General features: G+C 39.6%; 1 protein-coding gene across 1 annotated transcript in view; it reads right to left on the reverse strand.

The window, feature by feature from the left end:
• The window catches only part of RAB38 (RAB38, member RAS oncogene family), a 56,928-nt gene that overhangs the window by 28,655 nt on the left and 3,273 nt on the right, over positions 1-25,000 (reverse strand). Inside the window, exon 2 of the mRNA XM_039254347.1 lies at positions 6,706-6,986. Coding sequence (XP_039110278.1) covers positions 6,706-6,986 — 281 coding nt within the window. The remainder of the gene's footprint in view (positions 1-6,705; positions 6,987-25,000) is intronic.

Raw genomic sequence — 25,000 nt, forward strand, 5'->3', positions numbered from 1 at the left:
CAGTTTTAGGAAGGTAACCCGTCTCAACTTTTTTTCTTTAAAATGGTAATAATAATAATGCCTACTCTGTAGGCTCATGCTAAGGACTGAATGAGTGCGTGTGCATGAAAATCTTCGCATGAAGCTCACATATAGCTAGCAATACAGCCACATTTCTTACTGGGGATTCAGAATGCACATTAGAATATCAAAGTCCTAAGACATCCTGCAGCAAGAGAAGCAGCTATTTAGGTTAGATTTCTCAAACATATTCGACCATGTTTATTAATCCACATTCTCAGTTGCAAGATACAGAATCTGAAGCTGCCAAATATGGAATAGTGTATTCAAGAGATATTGTGTAGCTTGCACATTTATTCAGCAGTCTAGTGAAATAGGCTCATGCCTAAGCTTCCAGAAACTCAAATCCTACATAAATCAGGCCTTATAAGGACACAGCTGCCAGCCACCATTGAGCACTGGGTCCTGTAATCTGCGATGCTTTGAGGAACTGAACTTGAATGCAACTGTCCCTGGGGCCAGCAGTGATTCTTTTTCTGGGTCAAGCACAGGACCCTGCAAATTCTCCTGTCTCCCAAGGATGGGGGCCTGCTCTGCCTCTAGCCCCCCTCCACCACCAAAAAATGGATTTTACATTGTCCCTTCTTCCTCCAGTTGCCTACTTCTCAATCAGTATAATTGGTGGAGGGGCACCTGAGTGGCTCAGTTGGTTAAGCGTCCAACTCTTGGTTTCGGCTCAGGTCATGCTCTCACAGTTTGTGAGATTGAGCCCCTTATTGGGCTCTGTGCTGACAGTGCAGAGCCTGCTTGGGATCCTCTCTCTCTGCTTTCTCTCTGCCCCAACCCTGTTCATGCTCTCTCTCAAAAAGTATGACTGGTGTAATCTAGGTCACATGCCTGTGCTTTGGCTGCAAAGAAAGCAAAAGAAGAAAGTTTTATGGGTTCTTCCTGGGAAGGTAAGTCTGCTATGGCTGGAAGTTCCCCCAAAGATAATAAACATGTGTAATAATTGCTAGAAATCCAGAACACATGAAAAACATCCATTACACTGAGGAACATCTACTCCTCCCTATTAAGAAATTAATGTGTTCTTACAGAGAACACTACTGAGTATACTCCTCCCAGAAGGACACACATCAACATTTTTCTTTTTAACTACAGGGAAAGACTAAAACTGAGTGGAGAGTTTATGTAGGAAAGTTTCTTCCTGGGGAACCCAGTGATTTTAGGACATTCTGAGAAAGAGGGTGGGCCCAAAATGGTGCTATACATAGGATAGGAACAGCCAAGGAAATCTGCCAGGAGCAGGGCATGAGGTGGCGGGGAGCTGAGTCAGGAACACTGCAGTTCTTTCTGTGACTTTGCTTCCCATCACCACCATTGGATACACATTACTTGTTCCACTATTTCCTATCTACCCAGGCATTTTCCTGGTCTCCTATTTTTAAACACAGCCATGTGTGAGCCATTGCACCATAAAAGCAGGATGGAATAGCCTGGAAAGGGCTAAGACATAGAAACAGACCCTTCCACCGAGTGCAGATGTTGTGTGCATCAGAGCTAAGTATAAATGGTGACATCCAGACCAGCGGATGGGCTGTGCAAACAGATAATAGAGATGGTATATTTGAGGGGTGTATGTGTTGTGTGTGTGTGTGTGTGTGTGTGTGTATGATCAGACATAACACATACACTATATCACTTAATGTTCTTGACAACCCTAGAAGATAAGTGGGTGTGGCCAGAAAGTGAATCCAAGAGGATCAACTGGTGGAGATTCAGGCAATGGGCACCAAGAATGCATGAGGTAAATGGCTCAGCATGTAGCAGGACCCCATCTGCCACTGACAAGGGCCCAGAAGATAGGACTGCCAACTCTGGAGATGCTCCAACAAGAACAGACCAAGGTTCTCATCTTAAAGAGGCAAATCTACCAAAACATTATAAAGACTAGGCTTGGGCACAGGAGTACATAAAATAGACATTAGTAGAACTAAGATATGATGTGGACAATGAGATGTACTAAGCTACTGCTCTATATGGTGACTAGGTAAATTCAAATTATAAACCAGGAATGGGATGTTCCAATAATTATACCAGGACAGCAGGATAAACCAGGAACGCCATTGGAAAATGGGACATGTAATCACCCCAATTATATATTATCTGGCCCTAGTGAATCCACAGGTAGAATTCAAGTAAACATGGCTGAGAAAAAAAAAAGAATATAAAGGTTGAAAGCTCAACTTACTAGACACTTTTTCTTTTCATTCCTTTGGTTTTAATATTGAAGAGACGATGTAAAATGATCAGAAATGCTAGCATACATCTAATTTTTTCTCTCTTAAATCACAGCCAGAGGCTACCATGAATGTTCCAGCAATAGCAAGGAGACATGAAAACTCTAATGGAAAGTTATTCTAGAAAACTGAAGAGCAAAGGGCAAATATCCCTCAGCTGTAAGTTCAGCATCAAGATGGAGGCTAGTCCCAGTGACAAATTCTTCTAACATCCTATTAGTTTCAGCTTCAGAAATGGCCACACTGCAGGACTGCTACAAGATGTGGCCATGGGGATAAAGCTAAACATCATGGCCTTTGGTCCATCAGAAGCTTTAGAGACAGAAAAAAAGGAAATCCGTTGTTTACCACCAGACTGATCATGACATCCCACAAAAGGATTCTAATCGTTAGCAGATTCACTTTCTAAGAGAAAGATCTCCATGGGAAATGTTCCCTGGTCCCAAATGTCATAATAAAAGAATAAATGGATCGCAGCTCCACATGCTGCCATCCTGTCTTTGGACAGACAGTCTGATCTGGGCCTCTACTTTGTAAATGCTGTAATACTATCCTCAGAAAGTAAGCAGAGCTTTATCGGAGATCTTTTTTAAAAGACTTTTTGAGCAGTTTGACACTCTAGTGTCCTGAGATGCTAGATATTAACTCTGAATACTAATCTGGCACTAGGAAGACATTTTCATTATTAAGACATTCAAGACAATTTCAGTAGAAGTATGTTTGGAGGAAAGAAGACGTTGAGTGCAATACAATGAGGCCTTGTACACTTGTTAGCATTTCAGTGCACTTTAGGCTTATGAAATCCCTCCACCCTCTCTCTGTACAAAGCTTCTCTTCAAAGTTTACACTGGCAGGGATTTGGAGGATTAAAAATCCAGTATCTAAGTACTGGGTCAGTACTTAGTGGGTCAGTCAGGTCTTAAGTTAATGAACCTCATGCTCTTAAGCAGAGTTTGACTGCCGCTGTTAAGCAAGAAATGTCAGAGTGAGGTGAAAGAAAATGTCTAGGAGGTCCTCTGGTCTACGAACAATGTCAGCCCTCCCCACAACTTCATAGGTCTTTTCCTTTCTTTTCTTCTTTTTTGCTAACACTTTTCCCCTGTATACCACCTTATATGTTTTACTTATATTTTATTGTTATCCATGAGGTCAGGGTTCTCTCTGTTTTACACATTTCTGTATTCCCAGTATCTGGTACAAAACAGGTGTTCAATAACATTTGTTGAATTAATGGATGATGGAAGACTCCCTCTCTTGACCATATGAGTCATCCATTCTAGTTTGCCCTTCAAATGTAAAGTAACCTATTGGGAAAAGGAGTTCTCTAAAACCCTACACTTCTACCCCTGTACCTGGAGTTTCTGGGCAGGAGAGCAATTCTTTTGAAAGAAAGGAATCGGAGACACCTGGGTGGCTCAGTCAGTTAAGCGTACGACTTTGGTTCAGGTCATGATCTCATGGTTTGTGGGTTCGAGCCCTGCGTTGGGCTCTGTGCTGACAGCTCAGAGCCTGAAGCCTGCTTCAGATTCTGTGTCTCCCTCTCTCTCTGACCGTCCCCTGCTTACGCTGTCTCTCTCTCTCCGAAATAAATAAAACATTAGAAGAAAAAAAAGAAAGAAAGGAATCAAAGGAAAATGCAGAAGCTGTAGAGTGAAACTAACTGAGCATAGGGTTAAGGAATAAAGAGAAAAGGTGAATTCACACACATTTTGGAATTTAAAAAGACAAAAGCTGGGGCACCTGAGTGGTTCAGTCAGGTAAGCATCCACTTTGGCTCACCTCATGATCGCATCACTCATGAGTTTCAGCCCCGTGTCGGGCCCTGACAGTTCAGAGCCTGGAGCCTGCTTTGGATTCTGTGTCTCCCCCTATACCGGCCCCTCCCCTGCTCTCACTCTTGTCTCTCTCTCTCAAAAATAAATAAATACTTAAAAAAATTGTTTCTAAAGATAAAAAAACAAGATTAACAACCAAAAATCAAACTATAAAAAAGTCATTATTTCTTTAATTTCTGTCCTTTAATCAGACCTGTGAGTTTTGCTCCACATTTCTCTCCTTACCACAATCATTCGTCAAACAAACAAACCAAAAAGGTTCACTGACAAGTAGAGTAGATAGGCACTAGAAAATGATGGATACTGTGTCCTGAATCAAAGGATAATCCTAAAAAATAAGGGAAACCAAAGGTTTTGGAAGAAAAGACAAAAGCATATTAGTACACTATGGCTCCAAGAAGGAAGGCAAAAATGGCAGGGACTGAGAAATAGCAACTTCCCGACACAAGCCAGTTCAGAGATGCCACTGAGAGGAGGCAGACATGGAGACTCTCCAGGACATGACAGGAACAAACGAACAGCCCAACGAGGACAGAAAAAGTGGCACCACCACCCTCTTCTCCATCTCTACCATCCCCCAATCCATGCAGTTGCTTAATCCCTGCTGGTATTCAGACTTCAGTGAGGGGTATTGGGTGGCTCAGTTGGTAAAGCTTATGACTCTTGATTTTCGCTCAGGTCATGATTTTTCAGTTTGTGGGATCAAGCCCTGCATCGGGCTCTATGCTTACAGAATGGGCTTTGCTCGCTCTCTCTCTCTTTCTCCCCTCCCCTTCCCCCAGTTGCTCTCTCTCTCTTTCTCTCTCAAAATAAATAAAATTTTAAAAATAAATAAATAAATTTCAGTGATAGTCTCAACTCAGGTTTTCCTTTCCAATCCCTATAGCCTTTACCCTCATTCAAAGCCTTGCCATTTTCCCACAGGAACGCAACAACTACCACGTTACTCTATCTCCAGGTTAACCTGCCTCAGTCTGTCTTGCTCTAGTCGCTGGAGAAAATCTGGCCATTCTGCTCTCCAGCATAAAACAGGTCTGAGACTCCTCCTCAGCCGATTTGAATGATGTCCATTCAAGTTATATTTTCAAACCAGTCTCTAATGATTGCACAAATGTTCACAATAAAGCATTACTGTGATTTCCATAAGTACAGAGACAATGCTTATCTTATCCATAGCTGAATCCCAAACAACTAGCAACACTGCCTGTGCTCCGCTCCCTAAGTGTTTACTATGTGTTTTCCACAAGTAAATAAAATGGGTAAATTATAATATAAAACTATGCAGAATGCAATCTTAATAATGTAAAATATATGTATACATCTACATGTAAAATATATAAATATTATATAAGTAAATAATATATTATAAAATATAATTTATTTATAAATAAATATAAAATATATAAAATGGTTCATATGCTTTTATATTTATGTTTTTAATATATATGTAAATTTACAATATGTTAATGTAAAATATATTTATATGCACACAGAAAATTTAAAAACACAGTGAAACATTTGCTTTTTTAATGTATATATTTTTTAACTTTCAAAATTTACCACAAAAGTTTTTTTTCCTCTCTCTGATACTGAGATACGCAAAAACAAAAGGAAGAAGGGCAAAAACCATGCATCTGATAGATGAGATGGCAACATGGGGCATTATGAGAAGAATAATACCCTTATCACGCCACATGGGGTTCTTCATCTTCCAGCCCTGATTCTGTCCCACTGCCTGCTACTCCTCCGCCACCGAGAAGAGTGAGCACTGCCAAACCACATGATGTTCTTCACAAGGATACATGCTATCTACTCTCTCCCTCCACGATTCCAGTATTCCCAGTGTGGTAGTTCTAAGTTCCTGCCATCTTTTCATCTAGGGCAAAACACAATGCCTGGTATACAAAAGAAAATACTAAACATTGATGTAATAAATTAGTTAATACACGGATAAGGCAGGGACACTGAATGCAAGGCCCATTTCTTTCATTCACTCTAAAATCATACTTACCAGTAGGGTTGTTGTTGACAACTAAATGAGAAAATGCACGTAAAACATGCCTGACATACAATAAGCATCCACTAAACGAACACAGTTTTTAACTATTATTACTGTGACCATGTACAAGTTGCTTTTTGTTCTCTTAGCCAAAATCATTTTTTTTAAATTCATATTTATTTTTGAGAGAGGCAGAGTGTGAGATAGGAGCAGGGGAGGGGCAGAGAGAGAGGGAGACACAGAATCCGAAGCAGGCTCCAGGCTGAGCTGTCAGCACAGAGCCTGACGCAGGGCTTGAACTCAAGAACCATGAGATCATGACCTGAGCTGAAATCAGACGCTTAACCAACTGAGTCACCTAGGTGCCCCTGTCAAAACCATCTTAAATTATGGATGGTAATTTCTGTCCTGCCTACTCATCCCCTAGAGATGAAAAAGAGCTCAAAACAATTTGGGAAATATAAATCACTAAACAAAAACATATTATCATCATTACAATGATGATAATGATTATATGATTATTTTCTTTGTGAACCTAGCCTAATAGGTTTCTCTTTTAAGGTCACCTTACCTTGGCTGATGTTTCAAACCATCCTACGAAACCATGCTCCTTGCAGAACTGGTCCATCTTGAGGCCATTGTTCATGAGCACATCCTTCCCCTGGTCACATTTGTTGGCCAACAAAACCACTGAAACTGGTTTGCCATTAGGAAGACTTAACTTTGAGTCCAAATCATTTTTCCACTTTGTCACTGCTTCAAATGTGGCTGGCCTGGTGACATCGAAGACAATAAAGGCACCCATAGCTTCTCGGTAATAGACCCTTGTCATGTTTCCAAATCTTTCTTGACCTATCACCAAAAAGAAAGAGAAATCAAAACTTACTATAATTGTAAACTGAATCATATACTGGAAACTAATGAGGTCTGCCGTGTAGGCAAATTCCTTGGTAAAGTGCTTAAGTGCTTACCTTTAAGGGGTGAGCTAAGTACACAATCAGTATGATGTGGATAGTGAAACCAGAGTTCCAGAGCAGAATTTATGACCAAAACTGACTTGGATTTCATCTAATTAACAAAATGGACCGAATCCTATTGCTTATAACTCTATCCACTAGCAGTAGCTGAAGACAGGAGCTAATGAAGGATGGGTTTATATTTTTTGAACCCAAAGCTCTAGAAGTGTATGGCCAGACAAAGGCCTTTTATCCTGATTTGGTAATTTATTTATGTGAAGAGTCTTATAAAGTTATATAAGATATAACTTTATATATACAAATATGTGTGTATTTAATAAGCCAACTTGTCTCAAAAAGAATAAAATGCCAAAACTGGCCTACATCTAAGAATATATAGGTCAACATTTCTAAAAACACTTTACACTTAACTCTGAGTACAAGAGGTTGTGACGGTGAGTTTCAATTCAAGTTAACAAACTCTTTTGTAATTTGTGATATTCATATGGGTATTAGCATTGCAGATTGGAAGAAGAAATGATCCATAAGCACTATTGAAAACTGATTCAGGTCAAGGGTCCCACCCTAATGGTCCTATAGTGTGTGAGTCTGTGTGCTCACGCATGTATCACTGGAAAGAAGAGCATTCAGGAAGGGCCAGCACATGACGATCCCTTACATTCCTTACATGGGTTTTACCACAGAAGCTTTGTTTTTTCCCCATAGTTGTCCAGGCAATGAAAGAAAGTGGTATAATACTCTTCATATGACACACAACCCACAGATGAACTTTCATTTCTCCTAAATGAGTTTTAAATTTCTTTATTTTCTTTCCTTTTTTAGTTCCTAATACAAACAGTGATCTCCTTTGATATTTCTCAGGGTGGCCCTGACATTTCAGGAAGAGAGGGGAAAAAAAGCCTTCTGTGATCATTCAGGACTCTGAAGGCCTCTAGGCTTTGTACAGTTGTCTTATGATCCCTTTCAGGGAACTAATCAGATGAAAGGCAAAGTCATGGGTTATTCAATAATCTGCTTGTCCAGAGGTTTTCATAGTAGAGTAAGGAGGTCCTGAAGAAGAAAGATTTTTACATGTAAAATATATGGCAAAGGGTCATTTTTAAGACTAATGTAAACAAACACACAATGTATAGGTTTAATACCTTTATAGGAATTCAAAAAGGAAAATCCGTACGTGTGTGTGTGTGTGTGTGTGTATGTGTGTGTGTGTGTTTGTGAGGATATGTGTGCCAGATCAGAGACAAAGAGAAAAAAGTGATCTTTGTATACTGAGGTCACTGGGCTAGTAGACTTGAAAAGTTTATATTTCCGGTGTTCTGACAAGAGGTCACATTCAGACAAGGGCATTTCTAACACTCACATTTTATCCTTCCTTTGTCAGCTGATAGCTCTCTCTAGTGTTTCTTATTAAAAGAATGAGAACCATGTGACTTTTCAAGACTGCCTATGTATGACCATTGTAGAGACCTGATGAGTTTATCATAGGTAATCTACTTAAAAAAAAAAAAAAAAAACATAGTTCAAAAATTCCCTGTGGGGTTAGATCACTCATTGAACACACATTTACTGGATAGCTAATATGGTCCAGGCTCTGTGCTTTGTGCTGGAAATACATAATCTTTTGCCCTTGAGGAACTGCTAAACTAAGAAGTATCATACTGGATGCTTGCACTGAAAATTATCCAATTCACCAGGCAGGTTCCCTTTTCTCTTAGACTCTACACACATATCAATAGCCATGTTGATGTGACTCATGATTCAATGTTCAGCTTCCAGGGAAGTTAAATGACAAAGCAATCAACTGAATCAGAAAACTTAATACAATGGCTGCAGTAATAATTTAGATAACCTTGCTGCAGACGGCAATAAATTAAATGGTCAGAAGACTTTGGCCTTCATTTTAATCACTGGTTACCAGTGCAGCTTTAGACAATCGTATTTCTCTTTATGAGACTCAGTTTTCTCCCCTATGCTTATTATTATATGTCAGGTATATTATTATATGTCATGCATGAATTTGTTATAGCTGACTTCTTAGGTCCCTCGCTGCTTTCCCACTTTTAGAGTTAAAATATTCCTAGTAAATTAATGCCTGGCCCCAACAGCCTTACGTGATCCATTTAGTGTCACAGACTAATCTAAAAATATACACAAGCAATACAGCCATAATGTTTACTTAATGGATTTTCACTTGGTAATTAGTACTCTATAGATATTCTCAGTGGGCATAACAAAGCTGTGAATCTTCTACACAGGTAGAGAAATAATAAGAGGAAGTGTGTTGGATTTTCTCTTAAAGTGGGCATATTCATTTACCACTCCACCACTAACCAACCAGCTCTGTGACCTCAGATTAGTCACTTTACCATTCTGAGCCTCAGCTTTCCTCATTGGTAAAATAGGGAAACGGGATTGGATACCTGAGACTTAATTCGGTATTGTCTCTGGCAACCCCTCTAATCAACCTCCTCAGATGCAGGCATCCAGCTCTCCACCTCCTACTCCCTCTGCCTTCCATCCAGTTCTCAGCATCCCTGGGAACACTGTGCCCCACAGTTGTGCCTTCAAATCATCTTCTGACTCTTTCCTCACGTCTCTGTCCAAAGGGTCTCCAACATTCTATCAATGCTTCTGTTTCAGAAGCAGCCCCGATCAGCCCCCTTCCCCATCAGCACTGCTACTGACCTTAAAATAAATATAACTATAACACAGGTCTTCAGACATTCTGGCAGCCTAAGGGATCACCAGATGGGCAGACACAGGAAGGAAACGAAGTCATTATCTTAAAGAGTTCTCTGTACCCCCTTGCTCACTGCAGCATTATCCATAAGGACTGAGACATGGCAACCTCTTAAGTGTCTATCAATGAATGAATGAATGAATGAATGAAGAAAATGTGGTATATGCATACAGTGAAATATTATTCACCCACAAAAAAAGAAGGAAATTCTGCTTTTTGCAACAACATGGGTGAATGCTGAGAACACTATACTAAGTGAAATAAGTCAGACAGAGGAAAAAAATACTATATGCTGTCATTCATATGTGGAATCCAAAAGAGTCAAACTTGTGGAAACAGAGAGTGGAAAGGTGGTTGCCAGAGGCTGAGAGTGGGAGAAATGGGGAGATGTTGGCCAAAGGATACAGGCTTCCAGTTATAAGAAACATAAGTTCTGGAGATCTAGTGTACAGTATGATGATTGGAGTTAATAATACTGTATGGTACACTAGAAAGTTGCTAATAGAGTAGTTCTTACGTGTTCTCACCACATTAAAAAAATGATAACTATGTAAGGTGATGGAGGTGTTCATCCTATTATGGTAATCATTTTGAAATATATTATCATATCAAGCCATCATGTTGTACAGCTTAAATTTACACAATGTTATATCCCAATTATATCTCAATAAAGCTGGAAAGAAAAATTATCTTAGGCATTATAGAACACCCATTCCTGGGCCATGCTCTTCAGATTCTTATCATGGTAGTTTTGTGTGGGGCCCAGGAATCTTTTTAAGTACTCCCTAGGTGAAATCTTGAAACTATTTCTATCTTAATCTATTTTTAAAATGTAAACATTACCAGTATGCTGCATTGCTTTAGCCCTTCAAAACAGACATGCTTAAAAACAGACACCTTTATTAACACCACACACAAGGAGACTTTGGCTCCAACCACCTTTCCAGACTCCCCTCCTGTCACTTTCTTCAAGCGCTCCATGGCCAACCCACAGTGGAGTACTTACCCTTTCTAAAGCACATCCTCCATTACTCCCTGGAGTTTTTGTGCCTTTTTATCTGTCTGTTCCCAAAGCCTGAATTCCTTCTCCATCTTTCTTTCCTCCCACTCTGTCCAATGAAGTCCTGTATATCTTATAATTGTGCCCTGAAATGCTATTACATTTGTGCAACCTTCCCTAGCCTCCCAGCTGAAACAAATGCCTCCCTTTTTCATGACCCCACAGCATTTTCTTTATCCTACACCATTCACATTTATTATGCTATATATTCATGCTTCAGTCTCCACCACAGCACTGTAAAATCCTGAAGAGCAAGTTGATCGTATTTTGATGTTGTCAATCCGAGGCCTATTCTCCACTTGTTTGATATAGTAAAAATTAGATACTCTTGTAGAAATAAGCTAAAATTAAAGTTCTTTCTTCCTCTAAAATATGACATCATCATATATTCATGAATGAGTGCTGTGTACTAACACACTTACTCTATCTTATATTCTCATTTCCAGTAAATAATCGAAAGATGCTCATTGAATGAGAAAATTAACATTATTCCAAAAGGGTTAGGTGCATATCTGTTGCAACAAGTTTTAGACTGAAATGTTATGTTTTTGTACTCATTTTCATCTTCTTAAGAAATAATCCTTGGAATCAATTTACTCTATTAAGAATAACAAATGTTTTGGGTGATGGCAAAATCCATAGAGCTAAAAGTTTCACCAAGGTACAGATATGCTATTTATTTCTAGGGAACAATAATATGAAAAGCAGGAAGATAAATCTGAGACTAAATATGGACCTTGCACAAGGATCTAGAGGAAAAAAAATCTATCTAATTACTGAATTCACAATAGCTTAAGCTGTTTTTGAAGAATGAGTCAAGGAAACCCACAGACTAGGATCAGAGTCTGGCTGACATCCTCGTGAGCAGGCTTTGTCCAGTTTTTAAGAAACCATCTGACCCTCTTGCCAAAGTTTCAAAACTCTCTCATCTTCTCTCTTCCCTACTTTGGCCCACCAAGCCAGTGACAGAAATGTATCAATCAATCACTCTTTTTCCAAGACACCTAGGCTGATATATTGGCATTAACCATATGTCATCTTCCCCCTTCCCCCTAGCCAGAATCAAATTTCAGCAGCCTCCATGACAGGTGTATAGAGCATTGAATATACAATGAGTGCTCAGTAAGGTATCCTCACTGAGTGAAGGAATAACCCCTAAGTCTTTACCCCCTCCCAGCAGATACTTGCAGGCTTAACAAGACTTCAAGGGTCACCCTCTGCCATGTCTCTTGCATTCATCATTTTCTTTCCATTCCCATCGAAACCACTCTAGTTAGGATGGCCTCACCTCATCTCATTCATTCACTGAACAACAAAGTTTTAAATGCTTATTAATTTTCAGGCACTGTTCTAGCAATTAGGAAAGAGAATTAAAGGTCTTTGTCCTAATGAATCTTACATTCTAGTGGAAAGACATAAACAGTTGGTAAGGTACACATAATACTGCATTAGTTGCTGAAGTGTTATGGAGAAAAATAAAGTAGGAAAGGAGAAAGCGGTATGTGGGGGTGAGGGCAAAGTTAAGCAGATGGATAGTGAAGACCCACAAAGAAGGTGTTATTTAAGTAAAGACCAAATAGAGGTAAAAAAGAAAGCCATATGGATATTTAGAAGACGGTTTTAGAGAGAACAGCATGAACAAAGACTCTGAGGCAAAAACATGTCTGGCAGTGTTCAGAGAAGAACAAGGAGTCTGTGTTGGAGAGGACTGAGAAAGAGGAAGAATAGTGTGCAATGAGGCAGGCAGATCTCAGGGTTCAGACTGGAAACAATTTCAGGCCATTATACGAAGGTTGCCTTTCATTCTGCATGAGAGGGAAAAGTGAGGAAGGACTGTGAGCAGAGGAGAAACATGAACGAGCAGCAGTAAATGGATAGTATGGCTGCTGCATTAAGGAATGACCTATAGGAGTCAAGTTGGAAGTGAGGAGGCAATAATTCAGGCAAGAGACAATAATTTGGACCAACATGGTGATGGTGAAGGATGGTAAAGATTGGTGGCTTCCTGGGTATATCTGGAGATCGAGACGATAAAGGAGATGATTCTAGCAGGATTCCAGAACTTTTGGCTTAAAACATGGAAAGTATGGAGTTGCTATTAGCTGGAATGGAGAAGACTTTTAGAGGTGTAGGTTTTGTGGAAGCAACTCTGGATTCTGAAATGTTAAGTTTGAGATGTCTGTTAGGTGGATATATTGAGTTGGCAGTTGTATATATAAGGTGGTCAGGGCTGGATATTGAACTTGTAGTTTAATTTCTGTACATATCTGCCAAATTCACCTTCCAAAGCTCTGTTTTCACCCTACCATGTTCCTAATTAAACACTTTCAGAGATCTCCTACTGCCTATAGCAGATGCCACAAAACGGAAGTTGGGCTTCTAACATGTTCTATGAGCCACACAACATTTAAGGCAATTTGCATAACTTTCCAACAGTAATAATTGGAAAATCTCTAATAAGACATATTGGAATGTCTTGAAAACTCAGAATATTTAGAAATACAAGGTCCACATCATATGAGTAATGGTTAGGAGTTGGTTCATTTGAGCTGACGAATACCAAACACCCATTTTCAAAGGGAAAATACTGGGGTGCCTGGGTGGCTCAGTCGGTTAAGCATCCGACTTCAGCTCAGGTCATGACCTCGTGGTTTGTGGGTTCGAGCCCCGTGTCGGGCTCTGTGCTGGCAGCTAGCTCAGAGACTGGAGCCTGTTTCAGATTCTGTGTCTCCCTCTTTCTCTCTGGCCCTCCCCTGTTCATGCTGTCCCTCTCTCTCAGAAATAAATTTTTAAAATACTTAAAAAAAATTAAAGGGAAAATAATTTGCTGAGATGCTATGCTTGTCACATTGTCATATGCCACAAAACACCGCCTTACATTTAAATATGGGAAAGTATATCAATTCTATAAAAAATAAGTCTAACTAAATATTTAGAATTTAATTAAATTTATGTAATTTTATGTTTAAAAAATTGTTGCTACTGACCCACTTTTCTAATTGCAAGTCTCTTATAAATGATTATTTAGGATCCCATGTTTGTTTACCTTTGTATCAAAATACTCTTTAATGCACTTGGGCTTATTCCAGGATATCCACCTAGTTGTAAGTGGAGTTTTGTAGAAAAAAAGAATGTGAGCCAGGATTATGATGAAGCTGTGGTCCCATCTCCTACAGAAACAGGGAGTAAGCAGAAGCTTGAGTGATCCTTAACTGGGAACAAAAACTTCAGAGAGGCCCCTTCCTCCATTATACTCACATAGCACTGACTCTGTCACTTGCTTGTCCACTTATGCAGACCCTGCCAGGTACTGCTTTGGCTGTGCTGCAACTTTCTGCAGTCTATGTCCCCAACTACACTGAGCTTCTTGAGCTCATTGTTGAATTACTCAAGTACTGTTCCCTATGTCTCCATAGCACACATGCTCTGAGAGGCTCCTAGGCTATGCTCACAACAGATAGGTGCGGCAGAACAGAACTGTAATACAACTACTCTTTACGTAATGAAATAACAGCTAACGTCGATTTCTTATTTGTGAGCAGGAACTACAGCAGGGAGAGGGGTGAACTGAAGAAAGCAAGATCTCTGATCCAGCTAATTTATTTTCTATGCCTACTAAGCTCCTGCTCATTCTTTTTTATTAATTTTTTTAATGTTTATTTATTTATTTATTTATTTATTTGAGAGAGAGAGAGAGCACGTGAGCGAGACCGCATGAGTGGGGAAGGAGCAGAGGAAGGGAGACACAGAATCTGAAGCAGGTTCCAGGCTCCGAGCTGTCAGCACAGAGCCCAAGGTGGGACTCAAACCCATGAACCATGAGATCATGACCTGAGCCAAAGTCAGACACTTAAACAACTGAGCCACCCACATACCCCTAAACTCCTGCTGATTCTTAAGAGTGACTTTGAAAAAACTCTGTCCCCAATTCAAAACCACCCAAGCTCTTTCTGCAATTTCTTTAGTTCCTCCATAAACAATGGCTCTCATTTCATCTTACTACTGGTTGTCATCTCTTATAGGCAAATCTTACCTCTATTCAACAAGAAGGTAAAGCTAGGTGTGGTGTATTGAATTAAGGTAAAGTGTGCAAGAGTAAGATGACATAAAACATAACAAGTGGTTTATCAGGTGTCCATAAACAATAACATTAGAGAAAGAAAGGGTGAATGAATTAGTGATCTTTTCCAAGATTTCTCATTAAATTCTATATTTATATTTAAATTTCATCTGTATGTGCAGGAGAGAGAGAGAAAAAAACATATAGACAGACAGAGAATGAGACAATTAGCGCTCTGTTAGCCCCCCAAAATTTTTTTTTGTCAGAATTTATTTTGACTGGAGTCTGACACTACTCAGTTTAGATAAATAATTCACTTGAATGGAGAAACAAGATTATATAGTAATGGAATGGCCAATACTGGATAGTTAGAGGGAGGGAAAGAAACCAAATCACAGAAGAGAAGTTGGCATGAATGGATATAAAACATTCAGCATCCGTGTTTTTAATTAAACTAATTACAACTGAAGCAAATACCTAACAAACAACCTGAAAATACCTCCACTGAATTATAAGCTCAAGCACATTAAGTAAAAAGGTATGTTTTTGGATGATTTAGCATTTGAGATATCACCTCTAAGTAAAAGTTATAGACATTTTTATAAATAACTCACAAGACAGCAAAAAAAAAAATCACAAGTCTTAACACTTTCACAAATAACTCACAGGTCTAGGACTGGTGACTACACTCTAATAAGAGTTTTGTTTTTAAAGAATTTCCAGATTCCTCCAGAGCTATAACTCCCAAAATTTGTACCATGGTGTTCTGGGGTGTCTCAGTGAAGTCACAGGGTGCAATAGGATATTTTAAAGCTTCAAGGCAAACTCAATGGTACTCAAGATCAATTAAACACCTCAGGAACTACTAGCTTGAGGTAGATCACAATTTTAACCTTAGATAATGCTACATTCCATCTGATATGATCCTATCTTTTTGAAACTGGGGTTTTCACAGTTTGTGTAATAAAAAACAAGAGGGGCACCGGGATGGCTCAGTTGGTTAAGCATCCAACTCTTGATGTTGGCTCAGGTCATGCTGGCAAGGAGCTTGCTTGAGATTCTCTCTCCCCTTCTCCCTGGGCCTCTCCCCTGCTGATACACATGCATTCTCTCTCTCTCAAAAAAGAAAGAAAGAAAGAAATACAAGAGTCATGTGAAAATCCATGTGAAACTGGAAATGAGAGTAGTGACATCTACTCTGACTCAAAATGTTGAGGTATTCCATGACCCAAATAGATAGAATAGATGGCCCAATAGATAGAACTTGGTCTATTATCCTATTGAGCTACAGGTACCATGAAAACATGACTTTGACACTTAAGAATGCTATGAACTGAGGAAGTTTAAGCACCTATGCTGTAGCCTCTAGATTCTCTAAAGTACTGTTTTTAAGTTTAAAAGACACAGACACGTACCCTTCTGTCCTACATAAGATTTACTTTTTATTCCTGTAACATCAAGCATCATAACTCTTTTTATCTTTAATTTTCAAATGAGAGACTTGTATCCCTCAGTCACTGTGGTTTTCCTGCCTAGAAGTAGTTAAGAGGGTGGTTATTAAGCCAAGCCAACCCCATGGTCCCAGCGATGATGTATGTGTGCATTTAATTGTTAGTTTGATCCAAAAGTATAAACGTTCAAAAAAGAATAAATTATCCCTTTAAAATAAATAAAGTGGGTTTTCCAATTGCAACTTAATCTATAGCATGCGAAAGCAAACGCACTGTTGTATCACACTTAGGAAACAGCAGAACAGAGTAGTTAGAAAAGAGTAAACAAATCTCGGTTCCTACCCAGCACCATCCCTTACACAATCTGTATGGCTTTTGAAAAGTATTATGTGTTTTTTTTCCTTGTTTATCTGTTTTCTAGCTTGTCTAAGCACAGTTCTCTCAGCGCTCTGATAGGATTAGTGAACAGTACCTACCAGACACCCTCACTATGAGCAATAAATGAAATGATACATAAAAACGCATAGCACCATGTCTGACACCCAATAAATGGTGGTTATTAATAACATATTATATTGTATGGAAGAACTGACCTCCCACAAGATAATTTGCCTATTTACTTCAAATTTTTCTCTATAAATTAGACGGAAAATTGTTTGAATCCTTCCTACTACAGATATTTTCTTTGTCTCCATTGGGCTGAGGAGCTACACAAAAAGCCAAGTTTTTCATCACTTTTCTTGAGAGAACAGGTTAATGCAAGGCTGATGAGAAAGAAAGGTTAAATAATGTATCAGGATAAAAGAGACTACAAAAAGTAGAGACGCTGAGCAGAATGAAATAATTCTGATCTCTCTCAGACATTTGAAACTATTGACTATCCTCTCCTAGAATCCTTTCTCCTTTGCTTCCAAAATCCTGCCCTTGCTTGGTTCTCCTCCTGTATAGTGCTTTATCTTTCTCTAGCTCTTTGCTGACTCACAATTATTTCATTAAATTATGTAACAACCTGGGGCAAGGCCTGCTAAAACACACGAGGGCTATCTGGACAGGTATGAATGACTCTAAAACAAGAATAAAAGAAGAAATGCTACAAGGGAGTAAAAAAAAAAAAGTTGCATGATATTCAAGGAAGATGGAAGTTACTGGGGGAATGAGAGACTTAGGGAAGTCTTTGTAGAAGAGTTGCCTTTTCGGATGGGTCTTAAACACTAGACAGGATTTGGATATGTGGGAATGAAGGGAAGGGCATGTGAACGAGCAAGAAGAGCAGGAACAAGGGCGTAGCAGCAATGACTATGGGGTGCGAACAAGGAAGCAGAGCCTCATAATGGAGCAGAGAGGAAAGTAATATTAGGAATGTTATTCGAAGCCAGACTGTAGACATCTCTAGGTGTCCCAGGATCATCACTCTCTCTTCTCCACTGCATGAATTTCCATAGGGCTGGAGCTTTTCTGTCTCAGTGCTTAAGACTACCCCACACAGTGCAGCTTCTTCCAATCTCATCATTAATAAACCAGAGATGCCTAACTGGTTCCAGTTCTACCAATAATTTGTTCTAAAAGTCTGAGAAACTAATACAAACCCCCTTTCAGAGCATAGCTTTCCCTTCTGTAAAATGAAGGATTTGGTTTGATGAGCCCTCAAGGTCTTACCTCTGTGAAAATTATGCTTCAAAATTATGACTTCATTTAATGTAACCAAAAATCATAAAGATACAGTTTTGCAATGTGACCTCCAAATGAAAGGCACTTCATTCCAAATCATAAAGACTCAGTTAAATGATGAAGTGCAGCTTTTAAGCTCACTCCTCAGTTTTTATAGTAAAAAATAAAATTAAATGCCACCTTCAGGAAAGTGACTACCGTATTTGTCAGTTTTAAAATGTACACATTTTTAATTTGTTAATATTCATAAAATTATGAAGTCTTTCAAGCATAAATAAATTCATTACTTTCTATTTTATTAGAGAAATTTTTAGCTCAATTGTATATCTTAGAATTAAAGCAATGCTGAAATAGTTGACTGAAAAGCTTTTTAATGAACAAACACTCATTGAGGACACACTAAATACCAAGGACTATGCTGGGACCTAGGGTCATAAATTGGAAGATAAAGACATTGCAATGCAGTAGTGAAGGGCTTCTGAATGATAAGCATGGCTATTACGGGAGCAGAGAAACACTGCCTCCCAGGGATACACAGGCTCAATGGACACTATACAGGGGGTGAGATGGGTTGAGTGACAAAGAATCCATACAAGTCATCTAAGTAAAAAAGAGGAAAGTGTATTTAGCCAGTGGCCATCACATGGGCCACAGTACAGAGGGGAAGGGAAGTGAACTGAAGCCACTGTACGATATCTGGAATGGTCAAGAGTCAGAGGTGTAAGAGATGAGACTAGAATGGGTGAGCTCAAATTTCATGGTAACAAATTCAGCTTCTAATTCTGAAAGTGATGGGATCCACTGAAGAATGCCAAACTGGAGAATATCTGACTGGAGAATGAAGCCATGCTGAAAAGTCTCATGTCTGTGGATGACAAACCAGTGGTGGGTGGGGGACAGGGAGAGGAGCTGGAGGAAGGTATGGGTATTAGGAAGCTGCGATAGTAGTCCGGATGAGTTGTGAAGAAGACATGGCTACTCATAGAAGGATAAGACAGTTACTATTTTCCAAGATAGAAGAGATGGGGGGGGGGGGCACCTGGGTGGCTCAATTGGTTGAGCATCTAAGTCTTGATGTCGACTCGGGTCATGATCTCAGGGTTTGTGAGTTTGAGCCCCTCATCATCAGCCAGGGCTGGGCTCCGTGCTGATGATGCAGAGAATAATGGGGATTCTCTCTCTATCCAGCTCTCTCTGCCCCTCCCCCGCTCATGCGCACACTCTCACTCTCTCTCAAAATAAATAAACTTAAAAAAAGACAGAAGAGATGGGATTTGATTAATACCTGTGTATGAGAAACTAAAAGGAATGGGGAACAGTGGAAGTTAAAACCTGAGTTTTTTTTTTTTTTCGAAGAGTAAGTTAAGATCATATACTACTTAATTAAATTTTCAAACAGCTAGAAAAAAATAGTGGAACTCAATAATTTGAAACCCAGGCTGCAGTCATAGTCTTGACCTTGATAAGTTGGAGACTACTCAGTACAACATCCTAGAAGATGATGATCTTCGTTTGAGGGAATAAACATGATTTCCAGCCCAGGAGTAGTGGGGCCAGCATATTCCTCTGGGAATTTCCATCTCAGAATCCAAGAGAATGAAAGAAAAAAAAAAAAAAAAAAGGCATGCAGGCTCTCAATGAGTTGCAAGCTTTGCAGGATTTCCCAGAATGAATCATCAGAAGAGGGAAAGGGCTCTAAGCCTTACTACAAAGGAGCTCTTCTCAAAAACTTTTCAGGTGAGCAACGACTCCAGTATCAACGCCAGTGACGGCTTAACACCAAACCACTTTCACGGAGCAACCGCAACACACAAGACACCATGCTCCACTTTTGCTGGGCCGTTTCCTCACCTCCAAAATTGGAAATGATAAGATCTATTTGCCAGAATCACTGTGGCATTTAAACTGCAAAGACTGAGGTGACAAATTGATAAATATAAGGAACCATCACTCTTAACCTTTAGCTTAGCATATGCGCCCTTTCGTGGGCCCTCATGTTGTAACCTGTAGCTCTGCCAGATTACTGCTGTCCACACCGTGTCCTCACCCCCATGCCATCGCTAGGTTAGGTGCCCTGTTTTGACTTTCTTTTAGCAGCCCTTTAAAGCACTCACCAAAACAGTGATTAAATAACTATCCCACCAGACTATCAGATTCCATAAGCGTGAATATTGATCCATTTTGTTTACCTCTAAATCCTTATACTTATCTAGTGAATGAATAAATTCTCCCAGGAGAAATCTTATACCTCTCAAATCCTCAAATTTTAAAATGACTTTTTAAATAAAATTCAGTAAAATAAAACAAAAAAAATATTTAAGTACTGCTTCAACCCTCAATGAGAATAATTGTATTCATGACAAGAAGCCACCATGAAATGGATCCTGGGTATCCTTTGGCCCTGGTCAGGCCTCAAGGACTCCAGCCACTTCTTACTTGCTAGGACCCTACCAACTCTACCCTCAATGGCTCTATGACTTGAAATCTATCCTCTTTCTAGCCATCAGCCCTCCATCACTTCATCCCTACTGCTTTAATTCTTCTTTTCATGATACACACAATCTATAGACAATGGAGAGCCATCAAGGTGATGTTCTGGGAAGATGGACTTAACTTTGGTTCACGTAACAACTGAAGGAAGAAGAGACTAGAACTAGACAGGTGGCTATTATATAGGTAAGTAATAATAGTGTTGCCCTTGGTCTAGAGCAGTGGTAGGAGAAGCATAATCACTATCTGACTTGCAGGGTCAAAGAAAAAAGATGGCAGAAGTTTCAAGCTCAAGTGACTAGGAGAAAGGTGTTTAGCAAGTCCAGTGAGTGGTGAAAGATGTCTAGTCAAGATATATAAATAGTACCCTGTACTAATTATCATTAAAAGGGGTGATTGTGGATATTTTGATATTCCTTTGTTGTTGTTATCATTGTTTTCTTTTGAGCTTTCCAATTTTTGCTACATTGAGCATACATTCCTTTATTAATAGAGAAAAACAACAATCTTTGTTTTTTATGACACTTTGCTATGACATACTGATCTTGCAATATGTGTGAGGTATCATAAAGGAGACGCCCAACAGGAAGGCAGAACTGTAGATCTGAAGGTCATGAGAAGTCAAGGTTATATGCACATTTTTGGAGTCATCTGCACAGTTTAAAGCATTGGGAATGCATAAGATCCTCAAGAGAAGGAGACAGAATTGAAGAGAGCCAGAAGATGAACTTCTCCCTCAAGCTGTACAGCCCTGAAACCACTCACAGGGAGTAGCTGGTGGTAGGGAAGAGCACAGAAAACATCCCAGTAACTAGACGCTTTATCCAGCCTTCTCAGTCTGCACCACCAGAATATTCTGAAGTAGCCTATAATGATTGATACAGTTCATTTGCTATTACAGTGATTTGCTTTGGGGTCATCATGCCCCCTGAACTGTGAACTTCTTAAGGTCAGGAATCAGGTCTTCTTCAATACTTTATCCTTCTTTGTTTTCCCCTCACCTAGAACAGTACCTAACACATACCAGGCATTTCATACACATTTGTGCTGAAGCAACACACCTTAGAGCTGCTCCTCTCCCTCCCTTCCTTCTCTCAGACGACTTGGCTTTCCTTGGTCAGACTGCTATGGACTCTCCTGTCAGAAATAGTCCTCTAAAAACCTAGCGGGGTGGACATGTCCCACATGCCTAATGCTCCTGTGTCTGTGACAGATGGAGATTCTAGCAATTGCCGTTACAAGCCCTGAGATGCTTTCCCCACACATCATTCACCCTACTTAGAAAGTTCACCATCTTGCTCAGTGTACACACCGCTTACCTGTAAGCCCACACCGTGTTAGTCCATGTGGTATGTAGATAATCTATAATTAGCCAGGCTAGAAACAAGGCAATAAACTGCCCAGCAGAGAGTGGCCCAGACTTGACATGCATTTTTATTTTTTATTTTTTTGCTTGACATGATGGTTGCCAAATTCAGCTCTTTCTACATTTCTAGATCTATTATGTTGATATTTAAAACCTTTCATCTAAAACTCCTTGGAGAATTACAGGGTTTTTTTTTTAGAAACTGACACTGAAGAGATAGTAAAGTCCAAAACCTTCCCCCAATTGACTGTCACAATGTGGAAGCATTTTATAAATTCTGAAACAACACAGCACTGTAATCCAGACAAATCTTATAGCCACTGGGGTGGAGACTCAGTGTCTTGGGGGTCCTGATTCTAGGCCCAGGCTGCCTCCCCCCTGCTCTGCCTGTCGGATAGTTAATGTTCTGCAATACTTCCTTGTCATACAGTGTAGGCACAGAAAGTTAGCAGAGATGTGCCCTGATGGAAATGTTTTTCCTCGGCCACTTTTCCTCCTCTGCCCCTTGCTAACTCTTGTGACTCTGGGCCAGTCCCTTAGCTCTCTGATTTTTCATCTTGTCTAATATAATATAGATTTAGTACCACCTGATCTGCCTATAGCCTCAGCAACGTCGGGAAGATCAAGCAGGAAAATGTGAAAGTATTTTGTAGTAACAATTAAAAGCAAGAGAAGGGGCACCTGGGTGGCTCAGTCTGTTGAGTGTCTGACTCAATTTCAGCTCAGGTCATGATCTCAGGGTCCTGGGATCTAGCCCCATGCTGAGCTCCACACTGAGTGTGGAAGCTGCTTAAGATTCTCTCTCTCCCTCTGCTCCTCTCCCCCATTCACACTCTCTTGAAAATAAATACAATGAAAAAAATTAGAAAAAACAAGAGCAATAGCTAACATTTATTTAGTATTGACTACATGTCAGGAGGGCACAACTTCACACAAATTAACTCATTTCATTCTTTTATCAACTCTAAGGTGCAGGCTCTGCCATTTTCCCAAGTTTACAGGACAGGAAACCCAGGCACAGAAGCTAAGTGACCTGCACAGGTCACAAACCTAGCAAGGAAAGAAGCTGGAATATGCTTCACATACAACCTGGGCAGAGTGAAAACCTACTAGAGCTGACGGGAACTGCAAGAGATAACATAATACAAATATGTGATGTCATAGGAAAATGCAACACTAGCCATTTACAGACAGGGCAACTGTGGTCCAGCAAGGTTTCATTGCTTACTCAATGTCAGGTATATTTTTAAAGTATATTTGGAATACGTCAAAAGTATTTTAAATTGTGGGAAGTTGAGCAAAACTGTTAGGAGACTGGGTGCTAGATTCCATGACCAAATTTTATTTTTTTATAAATTTTTAAAAGTTTATTTATTTATTTTGAGAGACACAGAGAGAGAGACAGAGAGAGTATGTGTGTGTATACATGCATGAGCAGGGGAGGGCCATAAAAAAGGGGGGAAATCCCAAGCAGGCTCTGTGCTGTCAGCACAGTGCCCAATGCAAGGCTCGATCCCACAAACTTTAAGATGGAGACCTAAGCATGTCCACATTTTAAGTTCTAGCACTACCACTTAACTAGCTATTTTACTGGGGAATTAAAAATTAAAATGTGTGGACAACTGTAAGAATAAATGCATATGAAATGTGAGCTACTATTACTATGACTCTCTCAATTCCTGCAGCTGGGTCCCAAAGCACATTGAGAGTTCAAGACAAAATTGTATAGTTCTCTTTGAAAATTCTAAAGGAGTAATTATAGTATCAGATTTGGAGAGAAATAGAAGAGTCTCAAGTGTGAACCTTTTGTTTACTTTTTTCCTGATAAATCTATTTTAAAGACCTTAAAACCAAGAATTAAATTTTCAGAAATAGATTTTCATTGCTTTTCCCCTTTCTATCTGCATACTGGTTCTGATTAATATCCAAAAATGTTAGAAACAGGAAGTAGAAGGCGGTCCTCAGTCAGTTAAGCATCTGACTTCAGCTCAGGTCACAGTCTCACACTTCATAGGTTTGACCCCCACATTGGGCTCTGTGCTGACAGCTCAGAGCCTGGAGCCTGCTTCAGATTCTGTGTCTCCCTCTCTCTCTGCCCCTCCCCGACTCATACTCTGTCTCTCAAAAATGAAAACATTAACTATATTATAAAACAAGAACTAAAAGGACCTGTATCCCTTGATGCTGGTACTTTATGAAGGTGGAAAAGAGTGTGCCTTGCCTAATCATGAAAAACTGGGTTATGGCAAGTGATTGGAATACAGACACTTTCAATCATGTGAGAATTTCCAATGCTATATCATTTCCAGGAAAGATTTCCTAAGTTTTAATGTTTAAATGTTGTAACTATTGGAGAAATCTTCACTACTGTAATATTAATTGTCTCATTGAATATACTAAAGATTGCTGACTAAAAAAATGAAAACATTAATAAAAAACAAAAAGAAAAAGAAATAGGAAGGAGAAGGCAAGGACAACCTATTTACTAAAGAAGCAATACTTGTTAAGGAGAAGAAGGTATAACCCCAATGGGCCAATGATGCCCCAGGTACTCATGGGCCTTGATCATGAAGAGCATAGCTTGATTCCAAGTTAGAAAAAACTGTATCAAATCTGGCTCTCCCACTTATTAGTGGCCTTGGACAAAATGACTTAATTTCTCTTGACGCTATCAAGAGCTTTGACCCACTTGTTCCTCTGTGGTAGAATCTTTGGGATTCAGGGTGATTGCCATTCCCTATGAGGTCTGTGGAATTTACCATGTTGGTTTCAAGGCCCACTTCACCCTGAGAGGCATTTTTTTCTTTTATTAAGTAATCTCTAGGCCAAACATGGGGCTCCAACTCATGACCTCATGCCCCGGAGACCAAGAGTTGCATGCTCTACTGACTGAGCCAGCCAGGTGCCCTTCTATGAAGTATTTTTTAGAGTCTTTCAGGAACAGACTGGCCAGTTGAAGTGGTTACAAAAGATATATTATGGAAATTAGTTGGACAAATAAATAGAGCTCAACTTGGCATTGAATCAAATGAATATCAAAAGTCTAATGAGCAA

This window comes from Hyaena hyaena, unplaced genomic scaffold (assembly GCF_003009895.1).
Source record: "Hyaena hyaena isolate Hyena2069 unplaced genomic scaffold, ASM300989v1 scaffold_491, whole genome shotgun sequence".
Taxonomy (NCBI): Eukaryota; Metazoa; Chordata; class Mammalia; order Carnivora; family Hyaenidae; genus Hyaena; species Hyaena hyaena.